The sequence below is a fragment of the Varanus komodoensis genome, unplaced genomic scaffold, assembly GCF_004798865.1.
Source record: "Varanus komodoensis strain SLA01 unplaced genomic scaffold, ASM479886v1 scaffold14_1, whole genome shotgun sequence".
NCBI lineage: Eukaryota > Metazoa > Chordata > Lepidosauria > Squamata > Varanidae > Varanus > Varanus komodoensis.
In genome coordinates this window covers 25,309,814-25,322,161 of record NW_025335438.1, presented here as the reverse complement: position 1 = coordinate 25,322,161, position 12,348 = coordinate 25,309,814, and the positions used below count along the sequence as shown (strand labels likewise).

The window sequence follows — 12,348 nt, the reverse complement described above, 5'->3', positions numbered from 1 at the left end:
GCATGTCTCCTCTTACCAGTGAACCTGGGTAGAAAGTAGGTCTCTGACAAGAATGTGGAAGCTTTCTATCTGAGGAGTCAGGATTATTGCTCTAGAAGAGCATCTGGATAGAAGGAGGTACTTCATCAGAAATACCCAGGAAGCAAGCACAATGTTTTTAGCTGCCCTTGCTGATCTATCTCTTCCTGGAGCATTTGATCCAGGGTACACTTAAGTCCTCAGTCTCTTCTTTTGAGTTGGGCATATTGGTGGAACACACTGTATTAAGTGTTTTAGTATAAACTTGGACTTGGCTTAGACTTGTTGCCATCTCTGCTTCTGAGTTCTTCAAACTTGAACCATATGGGCAATCAGGGTGCATCAGGAAAGCTGATCATGGACTGCTTGGATGAGGCACCTTCTGGGGTGGCAAAGTTTGGGTCTCTGTCAAGACATCGTAACTCCTTTGGTGACATTGGAGGCATCAGTGGGGTTCTTCATGGAAAAGATCTTGTCCAGTTCCCAGCATGAAGATTTTGTAACATTGTTTGGCATAAGACCCAATCAAAGGTAGCTAAAAGAATTAAAACTTGGCAGGTGGTCTTCTTCATTGCATACCAGACTCATTTTCCACATTTACTTAGCCTGCTTCTCAATTCACACTTATGCTTAAACCACATGTTAAGTGGCACACTGTGATTCTTTTCTCTACATTCTTACCCCAGAACAATTTGAACAGCCTCTGAGTTGAGGAAAGCACCTGAAGGTTTAACCCTTTGCCTACCAATTATTTCTCAGCTCGAAATCACTCTAAGCTGGATTTTTTCCCACAGGGAGAGAGCCAAATAGGGGAGAAACAGAGGAAAAAATTAGGCAGACTCATCTCTCTGACACAGCTTTAACTCTTTAAAATTAACATGCACTCTGTTCCTTAAAACAGTATGACATTCTATTCTTTTTAAACAAAAAGTGTTTTGTGAGAGCATTTTAAAAAATCAACAGTTGTGTATAAGAATCATTCTAGTTTTTAATACAGTTTTCCCTTTTATGACCTCAAATTGGAAGATAGTTCATTTAGAAAGTTCCTTTATATCGGGTATGTCCATAGCATGGTCATTGTTTTTTGTTTATGCATTTTCTTATTACAGATATAAAGAACAGTCCAACAAAATCTATTTTGAAGGCATTGGTTATGCTCTTGTTAAAAGTGCTTCATCAGAGAAACAGGGTTTATTGTATGAACAAACAATTCAGACCACTGCAGATGAAGGCTTGGTGTTTTTTGCAGAAAACCAGGTAAGTTGGCTATTTCTGATTTTATGGAAATATTTGAGGAAAATTAAATTAACCAAAATGGAAGAATTTATTGTTGTTAGTTGCGAAGTCGTGTCCGAACCATCGCGACCCCATGGACAACATTCCTCCAGGCCTTCCTGTCCTTCACCATCCCCCAGAGTCCACTCAAGCTCACACCAACTGCTTCAGTGACTCCATCTAACCACCTCATTCTCTGCCATCCCCTTCTTCTTTTGCCATCTATTGTTCCCAGCATTAGACTCTTCTCCTGGGCATCCTTCCTTCTCATGAGGTGGCCAAAGTATTTGAGTTTCATCTTCAGGATCTGACCTTCTAAAGAGCAGTCAGGGTTGATCTCCTCTAGGACTGACCGGTTTGATTGCCTTGCTGTCCAAGGGACTCGCAGGAGTCTCCTCCAGCACCACAATTCAAAGGCCTCAATCCTTTGGTGCTCAGCCTTCCTTATGGCCCAGCTTTCACAGCCATACATTGCAACTGGGAAAACCATAGGCTTGACTATATGCACTTTTGTACATGTAAATAATATTTTTAAGATTTCTATTCCACTAACTTCAAGTGAAGATCTTTTGTTGTTTATGCATTACTAACTTTGAACTACAAACTTTAGCTATTAGGTAGTATAGAAATGTAATAAATAAACTTCAACATGTATTGCAATTGAACCACAATCAGAATTAGTAGCAAATGTCCAAAGAATGTGTGTGTTTTTATATCTCTTACAATATAGGTAATGACAGCCACTCGGTTGTTTAAATCCCTAATGCTGGGAACAACTGACAGCAAAAGAAGACGGGGACAGCAGAGGATGGGGTGGCTAGATGGAGTCACTGAAGCAGTCGGCGTGGGCTTAGGTGGACTCCGGGGGATGGTGGAGGACAGGAAGGCCTGGAAGAGTGTTGTCCATGGGGTCACGATGGTTCGGGCATGACTTCGCGACTGATGTGACATGCCACGGTTACAAGCAAGGGCACAAGCACACTGATTCCTTCACACTCACCATTTCCATTTTGAATCAGCTTGAATGAACAGCCCAACTCAGCCTACTCCTGAGTTGTTTGATGTGATGTTGGAACCTGGAACTCTGGATTGTTTAGAGTTAAACAATGCAGAATTTAAGCTAACAATCACCCATGCTTTTTTGTTGGGTTCAGCTCTACGTAGTTGGTCCTTCAACAGTCCAGAGTTCCAATCTCTGATGACCCATCAAACAGTGGTGCGCTCCTGGACTGCTGATTAAAGATGATTGAAAACAGGATTGATGAGTGCATAGGAGGCAATATACTTGCTCCCTTGCTCACAGCCCTCCCCTGTAATTTATGGGTTAAATAACCCATGAGTCCATGTCATGTTCAAGCCAAGTCGTGGGTCACACAACACAAGCTTACTGAACAGTTGGAAAATGCATCAATGTATTGTCTGAATGTCAGGCAGCCTGGGAACTTGAGTCCAGTCCCAGAGGTCAGTGGCTTTGGTCCCAGGCCTGGTCAGTCCCGAGGCTTCATATTGCCCATGAGTTGTAGGGCTGATGTTACAAATTCCTGTCCCTAAATGCACCCTCATGCCTGATCCCACAGTAGCAGGAATTTCATACTCTGAGGTTCCCAGTTCAAATCTCAGAATACCTGACAATAAGTCCATGTGATGCCTAGGCAAAGAAGAAGCCACTCTGATTCACCAAGCAGCAATATCCTGTATCATGTTGCTCTGAAAAGGTGGGAGGCATTGAAGGAAGTCCAGACAATCCTGAATTGTGTTGCTGGATGCTTACAAGTTCCGTATTGGCTTCACATGTGTACTCTCTTGTCTAGAACCATGTGAACAGAGATTAAAGCAGAAATTGTCAGAATGAATGCACAGAATGTGGTTAGATGTGCATAATTCTAAGAGATGCCTCTACTGCATTACCATAACAATCCTTTTTGAATTTCAGGACAAGTTCATTAGTTTGAGGATTGATAAGGGCTATTTAGTATTCTCATACAAAGTTGATTCTCAGCCTCCCCGAGAAGTAAAAGACAAAACAGTCATAAACAATGAAGACTTTCAACAAGTAAGTCTTTCTTCTTTTATTTCAAACAAGTCTTTATTTCTTTATTTATTTATATAATGTAACATTTGTAGCAGAGATCTCTCGACCATTCACACGTTTTAAAAAGGAAAACAGTTCTAGCTGACATCTTCTAGCTATTTTTTGCGTCTTCCTTCATAGAAGAAACTTTTAAACACTTATTTAGATGTATAGAAATTATTTAAAAATCTGACAGAACAACAGTTCCAGTAATCATTTCTGAAACAACTTTAAAGTATAAATTTGTGAAATGAGTACCTCACCCTTACATGTAGGCATCTCTATAGCTGCTCTGAGATGTTCAGCATAAGGGCACAAGTATGTAGGGCAGGGAAATGGACACCGCCACTGCGTATGTCCCCATTGAGTCACTGACTGGGGCTCATGTGCTTCCAAAGCAATTGGCACAATACCAAAGTTCAGGTGTTCTGGGGTTTCATATTTGCTGCTGGATGAAGGGAATGCTCTTTAAATCATTTCTGGATTGTCATGCATCAGTGCTGTGTCAGGTTTTTTAGGTGTACAAATGGAATGTTTCCTCCTGAGAGAAGATAAGTGTATGCAGGTTGCATACTGAGGAAGAAACTCTAGATCCTAAATGTATTTATCACGTGCAAAGCCTTCCATATATGTGTCATTCTTTCACAAGGCCTTCTGAGATTTTATCTTGCTGTGCTTATCTCTCACCTGTTTGTGGCTAAGCATAATTATGATTACAGTTTTGTTATTATTTATGGCTTTGTATTCTCCATGATCACCAAATACTGATGCTTCATTCTTTGAAATAATTGCTGAATACTTTGAAAACCTAAGGTTTCAATAAATAAATTCAACATTTGTTTATAAAGGCATAAGATGAATGTGAAAGCCATTATGAAGATAATGAAAAGGTGGAGCCTCTTGATTTAAATTCAGGAAAAATAAATACTGTAAACCAGTTTTGCACTGGCTGAATATTTTTGGCTTTTTCAAATTAATATAGAAAGGGGAGGGATCTCTTATCTGAAGTTGGTATTGCTTTAAAGGGAGATTCCCTGCAGATTAGCCTGAGTGATTGGAAAAACCAAGTGTCTTAACTGGTCCCAATAATGCTATATGTTGGCTGGTTTGTTTTACTATGCACTGCGCTAAATTTACTTACCTTTCTCTTAGGCAAGTTTAAAATTTGAATATAACATGCTGGATTGGACCACAGTTTTATCTAGTCCAACATTCTGTTCACACAGTGGCCAGTCATTGTGACCTGCCCACAGGATCCCACAAATAGGGCATGAGTGCAAAGGCCCAAGTTCCCCAGAACTGCTTCTGATACCAGAAGTTGCGTGCAACCATCAGGTTTAGAAGCCAATGAGAGCCTTCTCCTCCATGAATTTTAGACCCATCCAAATTGGAATCCATCACTATATCTCGTGAAAGTGAATTTCATAGTTTAAGTATACACTATGTGAAGAAGTACTTCCTTGTACCTTTTCTGAATCTCTCCTGAGTCAGCTTCATGGGAAGATTCTGAATTCTAGTGTTATGGAAGAAAAACATCTCCTTATCCACTCTCTGCAACATGCATAATTCTGTGCACATCTAACATGTCTCCCCTTACTTGCCTCTTTCCTCAGCTAAACAATTCTGTTGTAACCTTTCCTCATGGACGACTTGTTTGAGTCCATGAGTCATATTAATTGCTCTTGTTTTCCAGCTCTACAATATTCTTTTTAAATGACTCTTTTTTCAGCTCTTTGTTTAGGTGTGGTGTCCAGAAGTGTACAACGTGAGACTTGTACCATAGATTTTTACAAGGACAGTATATAACATAGAAACATAGAAACTGAGCGAGTCGGAAGGGGTTTCCTGGGCCATCTAGTCTGACCCCCTGGTTTCAGCCAGCTCTGCTCATGAAAACAGGCAGTCCTGTTTTCAGTTCCTTTGCTAATTAGGCCTAATGTGAAGCTTGCCTTTTTCAGAGAAGCCACACATTGAGTCAACAATTTCATCAAGATGTCACCCACAGTCAGTCCATGCAAGCTCAGATCCCATCAGCTTATATTTGACGTAAGGGTGGGGCTCAAATGTTCATTACTTTACACTGTTTGTTTTATTAATTTCAGATTAAGTTATTAATTACTTCAGACAAGGTTTATTTAAGCAAGATTGGCACTATATTTATGAAGACATTTCTCTTCAATTCATATTACTTGGGTGGAATTCCAACCTCCATAAGAGAACGGTGAGTGACAACATTCCTGAGGACAGGAAGTGGTACTGAGCTTGATGGATGCTGATCAGGTCCTCCCAACCTGTGTAACCACATGCTAAATGCAAAGATCATCCATGTGTGGTGGTCTACCAGAGAACTGCAGTGGCTGATATGGGTGTTGTCATCATCTCAAAGTGGCTGGTTTGGGTAATAGGCTGCAATTGACTTGGTGGATCACATGCAGGCCTGGTGTAAATAAACACATAAACTGAGGGGTGACTAAACAGTCCTTTCCTAGACTTGAGCTGAAGTGTAGGGTGGCATCTTGCTAAAGATGATGAGTATTTGTTGAGGACACAGTAAGGTCTCCTCTCAATGGCTCCTGCCGTGTCTAAGAGTAGGGCAGCACTCTAGGCCGTAGCACAGCAAGACAAGATCCACTGCCCCCTGCATCAACACAACACATGACAGTAGCAAGAAAAAGGTACATGCTTAGAAGCATCTGGGGTACTTACTGCCTTGTAAAATATAGCAGAGACTGGAAAATGGAGCATCTGCAAGGGGGAAAAGGGTGGGGAAGTGGCACTAGACAGGTCCAGCCTTCCCACTCCACTCTGTTGCTGTGTATTGGTGAAATTAAGGGGAATTCCTGTGTGTCCCACAGTGGCTAAGAAGATCTCTCTAGCAAGCTCACACAGCTTTTAATTCAGGGGCATATTGCCTATGATCTTGAAGGTAGCATAATAGTTTGCAACTACTGATAAACTTGCAATTCTTGAAAAACTTTATCCTCCATGAATTTGTTTACCCTCCTTTTAAAGCCGTATAAACTGGTGCTCATTGGCATGTTTTGTATCAGTGAGCTTGTAAGGATGAACTGAGTGCTGTTTGCACAAGCTGTGGTGCCCAGAGGCACCCTCCTGAAAATTAAGGCATGTGTTGTCATGTTGTACGAATCTGTGGCTAGCTCTGTGGGTTATAGGATGGTTAAAACAGCTGTTCTCACCTACCTGGAGAACTGGCTGTGGGTTCTGGGATTAGAATTGTATAAGCCTTACATAATCCCCCACTGGTCAGGTCAACATGAAACAACAACCTGTGGTTGGGGGTTGAATATTCAGGAAGGTAGCACAGACACTGCAGCTCATCAAGACTTTAAAGAAGCCACAATGGGCTATAGCATGTTGTCCAAACCAAGTTACTGTGTGAAAAGCCCTTTCCCTGAGCAGTCCGGCCAATAAGTTTCATGGGATGGCCTTAAATTCAACAGTTATGAGGAGAAAAGGAGAAAAAGCATACCTCTAATCACTTTCTTTATACCAGGCTTTATAACATAGTTTATAATCCTCTATTTTATTATGCCTTTCCTTGGTCACCTTTTTTCTAAGCCAAAGCATTCAGAATGTTTTGGCCCTTTCCCATAGATTGTCTGCCCCTTCACTGGACAGCATGCAAGGAAAGAAGAATTGGCCAGCTTGTTGACCCCATTGTCCTTCCATGCCCCAACTGCTTCCAGATCCTTTGAGTATAGGGATTTCCAAGTTTTACAGTGTGGGAAGGGAGCATGATTATGCCCGGAATGTCCACCTGGCATACATTTACACTCTTAATCTAGAACATGTCAAAGCAGCCCTTAGTTTAGGGTTCCAGTTCACAAACACAAGAGGCATTTCTACATAAGGCACTCATTGTGCACTCATGCTCCCCGATTCATAGTAGTTTGTGGCAGCTTTATACTAGGCGGTCATCTTCCAGGGCCATTCCTGTGTTTTTCAGCCATTTTTGCCACTTTTTAAGTGAAGAAAACCAGTGATTATTTCCTAATTTCATGATAAGAAACCATGGGAAGCTCACCTATTCACACCCACTATAATACACCTTGATGCTGCCTTGTGGTTGTGTAATGAAATATATAGAAAGGCAGAGAAAGAAAACCCACTCATCCACCCCCGAAATATAAAGGGACCTGCTCTTAATTCTGGTGGGGAGGGGAATGTACTACTGAAATAACATGCAAAGTGAGAAACAATGATTAGAGCATCAGGTGTGGGAACAAGAGTCTAAGGCCCCAATCCTTATCTAATGCATCTAAAGTGAGCCAGGTTAGGGAACACAGATCTAGAACAAGCCACCATCTCATTTTTGAATTGCCATAAAGATAAGTAAGATAGATCATGATCAAATCAGAATTCCCCCCCCCCCCCCCGAAAAAAGCCATAGGAATAAATAATAGCAACTTTAAAAACAGTTTGTTGTTTTTGTTTTATTTCTGAAATAGTTTTAATATATCCACACCTCCATTTCGTGGGTGCATGACGAGTGTGAAAACTCCCTCTGGACCTCTTTCTTCCTTCTCTGAGACTCTTGGTGTTGGTAGAAAATGCCCTGAGGATTGGAAGGTAATCTGCATATAACAGCTTCTTTGGATACTGCCTATTAATCTTGCCTACTAATACTTCCTATTAGTGTTCAAGGTTGCTTTGTTATGACTTTTCATGCACAAATGACAGCTTTAAAACAAAACTTGGCATATTGAGGACTTGTAGATCTTTCCTGCAATGAGATATATGAGCCCCAGAGCCCCACCACATGTGAAATGCATTAAGCTCCCTTTAGATATCATTGCAGAAGTGTGGGAGGACAGGAGTGAAACTTAGAGTTTGGAAAATAAAAAAGGTTTCCATTATCCCTTTATATTTTTAGCTTGTGAGAACTGCACATTTTTCCAAGAATGGAGTACTTGATTTGAATGAACCTGGCTTCCCATTTCCCAATGATTTCCAAGTTGGATTTGGCTTTCACACATTGGCACTTGATGGAACATTATTCAGTTACAACTTACGGGTAGGAGACGTATGTTTTTTCTTTGTTTCTTCTGTGTATATAATCAGATTGATTTGTTGCCAACACTTAAATCTTTATAACCTGAAAATGACATTTTTGTGGGTAATCTGTTTGTGTTTTTCTAGCCTGATATGTTTACTATTCTCCTGAGAAATGGTTCTGTAGTAGTAAAGTTAGCTGATGAAGAAGGGCAGTCTAACAAGAGATATGAAGATGGTTTAATGCATTACATAAATGTGATAAAAGAAGGAGACAAGTAAGTCCAATACTTTGATTATGGGACAGAGTGGATGCAGAGTGAGACTGTGCAGTTCTATAGGCTGACTTGATGTTTGGTTATAAAGATCTAGATAATTTAAACTGCATTAGGATTAGTGACACTAGTGGAGGTATTTCTCAGAACCAACTGAACCTTATTTATTTGCACATTCTCCGCACAATGCTGTGCATAGTTCCATACTGAAATATCATAGTATTGTTAATGCAAGAACATAGAACCAGATTTGAATACTGAGTGTCAGACTAGACATTACTGTACTTGCACAGTATGTAGTGTAAGCATTTTTCCTGTGGATACCTGCTGCAATTTTCCTTTGGATCACAGGGGTAGGAAGGGATCCTGTCCCCATTCCTTGGAAACATTCCTTGAGACCACATTCTCTTTGCCTCCCCCTCCCCAAATTCATGTTGCAGTCTTAATGAAAATAATCTACATTGTACCTAAACATGTGTTCTTTCCTTATTTTTAAAGGATAATTTTGTCCTCAGTGGCCTGATTTCCACATAATTCTAATCTATGGTACAGCACTCTATGCATGAGTTCCAATAAGCCTGAGCAAAGCCTCATGCTCAAGCACTTGCCTCTCCTCTAGCCATCACATGCTGCTAGGAAGATGAGCTAAGCAGCATTTGATTTCAGAACCCCAGCTTTAAGTAGCAACCCGTGATGGTGGTTTACAGTAAGCTTCTGCTTCTAAACAAGGAAGCTTCAAATGAGGGTTATGTACCTGACTTGTTCAACTAACCAAGATTTATTTTAAGCCACACTCTCTGGTTTAACTGTATGCTAAACCAAGAGTCTGTAGAAGTGAAAATAGTTCTGAATAAGTCATCCTTCCAGCTGTATGGGATGCGAAGAGGTGGGGAAGCCCTTGCTCATGGTCATTCCATCTCAAGCACGTAACATTGACTTGATCATGATTTACTAAAAGACTGGTAATGTATGGCTGTCCAGATGTTTTGCTCTACAGTTCCCAATAGTCTCAGCCAGCACCGCTTGGGATGATGAGTGTTATAGGTCACAAGTGATCCACTCCTAGTTAACCAGGTCAGTGTGTGCTTTTCTTTCTGCTTGATTGGCCTTTTCTGGAAACAGCTCATATATCCACTGCCATCAAGAACACTGCAGCTAAGAGTGCAAAGGTCTTCCACACTTCTTTGTGAGATTTCATTGCCATTTGCCATGATGAGTTGAGTTTTCCTTCTTAGAGAAGAGAATAAAGTCAGGCCTGCCCACATAGAGAGCTCCAAACAGACTGAAACTATATCTAACCAGATTGCTCTATCATAACCAGCCTGTACGAATTGATACCTTGGCTTTCTTTGTACATGCTGAATGCATGGGCATTTTTAACCTTCCTCCTCTACATCTTCATTGAGTCATTGTGCTCAGAAATAGTTTCCTCAGATCCCTTGGTATTTGCTAGAAAGCCAGGATTCATAACAGGTTAACATCAATGCAGCTAATAGGAAAATAGGATGAACTGTGAAGCAATGAAGATTATGTCCACTATTAATTTGTTTTGCCTTGGGTACAGGTGGTTGGGGGAAACTTCAGTGATTCCATTCTGGTGATACACATGCCAAGTGACAGTCCCGCTTGGTTTGACTTTCAGTCATGCGTTTGCTATCATAGCTGCCTTCTTACCCTGTCAATGCCAGCCAGTGAGAGACAAACTGGCATGGCATGGGATAACCCTGTTCTGTGACAACCAAATGACTGCCTGAATTCTTCATGCCTCTAGAAAGCACTGAGATAATGATTGGATCTGGAGTTTTCCCTATTAGCAGTAACTTGTCCAATGTAATGGCTGATTTCTAAAATAATGATGTTTTGAACCAGGCATTCAGACACATGGAACAAGCACGCTGCTTCCATAGGCCTTTTGCGATCTACAGAAAAATACTGGTTTGTACGTAAGTGGTGCAAGTTCACGAGGTGAACGTGGAAGTCTTGGCACGCAAAGCACCTCAAACACGTGCCATTTCCCCAAGCATTTCTTTACATGTGTCTAGGTTTGTGCTGTAATTCAAAACCAAGTGCATAGGAGGCCCAATCTGAACACTAATTACTCCATAAATTATGCAGTCTGAGTCTACTCTGATTAATCACAGACCAGTGTGGAAAAAGAACACCACTAACTTAGTACTGCTATACAGTTGATTATATTGTTCAAGTGTTGTTTCCTGTTATACTCTGAAAAGAAAAAGCTGCTGTTGGAATAATAATTTACCTGGTTAGGGTGCCATCTTGTGTAAATTCCAGAATAGCATCTATTAGGTTAGGGGTGGTGTATTTTTCTAGGTCTGCCAGTGAAAAGGCAAGGAAATTATTGAAGTCCAACAAGCAGTGAGTGACATTCCCACCTGTCCAAAAGCCAAAATAGTTTCTTGGAAGCATGCCAAGGCTTCATGGCCTTCAGCTTGTAAGGAAGAGTACTAGCCTGAAGTGCCTGATCCTGCCTAATCTTGGAAGCTAAGCAGGGTCAGGCCTGGGCAGAAGTGGGATGGGTGACTTGCGTGCATGATTCTATGATTATTGCTGTCAACTGCCTAGAGAGCTTTGGCTATGGGCAGTATAAAAATATAATAATAATAATAATAATAATAATAATAATAATAATAATAGAGATGGTAGACTTGAAGCTGCCTTCCCCAGCCATTCTGTAGACAATGCAAGCTTTTGCAGTGAGGACAAAGCAGTTTACCTTAGTGAAATGCCTTCATTCCCAGGAAGCAGGAGGGAGCCTGGGTGCACCTTGGCAGGTTTTGCAGTAGAGGGAGAGAGGAACCATATAAAATTCATGGCAAGAGGCACTGACTCTTGTTCTAAGCTTCAGAGGAAGGAATTGATGTGTCACTTGCTCAGGCATCTCTGGAGGCCCATGAAGCAACCCTGGTCTGTTCAGAAATCAAATAGGTCACAGAGAAAGGAGAGAGTAAGCTTTAATTTGCTTGTTTATTAATATTCTGCATCCACATTTCACCACTGTATTCAAACACCACTGTGTTTGTCATCTCTGGGTTTGTGGTGCTGTGCCATCCTAAGTATCCTCAAACCTGACGTTAGGTTTCAAATAAAGTAAAGTATTATCTGTATTTATTTAAAGACAGTGATTAAATAAATACATGCATACATATAGTAGGGTGCCATGGCTGGACCAGACCCACATGTTCAGAACAAAAGGACAATATATATGTCCATTCCCAGCCTTTTTTGGAACTCACAATCACCCCCACTGGAAATTTGCTGCTGAAATTCAGTGGCTCAGTGGCAAAAAAAGCAGTGATTTCTTTTTAAATGAGACATGTAGGCATGGAACTCCCTGCCTACCTTGTTCTAAAGCAAAATAGTGGGAGGCTGTTGACACGCCCCTGAATTTTGGTAGCAAATGTGGGAGGGCTGAGCCACCAGTGGGGCCCAGGGCGATATTGTGACACTCCCCACTTCAGAGGCTGCCCGTGCCTTGTCACCACTTGCCTCGGTGTTCTAGAATAGTTCCTTTGGGGGCTCATTTGATTTCAATGCTCGCTTCCTTTTGGAGGCAGACAAAAACATGTTTCTTCTACCAGAATTTTGAGAGCAGGGCTTCTATTAATTGAGGCCAAATTTTGAAAATCTGTGTTTGATCTGATACTGGCTTTATTTACTGTTTTTTATTTCATTTTT

The 12,348-nt window shown here is 41.1% G+C and overlaps 1 protein-coding gene across 1 annotated transcript in view; it reads left to right on the top strand.

Annotated features, from left to right (window-relative positions):
* Positions 1-12,348, top strand: part of LAMA3 (laminin subunit alpha 3) — a 152,915-nt gene that overhangs the window by 124,603 nt on the left and 15,964 nt on the right. The window contains exons 60-65 of the mRNA XM_044424295.1: positions 1,128-1,275; positions 3,227-3,346; positions 5,467-5,585; positions 7,834-7,954; positions 8,259-8,399; positions 8,525-8,655. Of these exons, the coding sequence (XP_044280230.1) occupies positions 1,128-1,275; positions 3,227-3,346; positions 5,467-5,585; positions 7,834-7,954; positions 8,259-8,399; positions 8,525-8,655 (780 nt within the window). The remainder of the gene's footprint in view (positions 1-1,127; positions 1,276-3,226; positions 3,347-5,466; positions 5,586-7,833; positions 7,955-8,258; positions 8,400-8,524; positions 8,656-12,348) is intronic.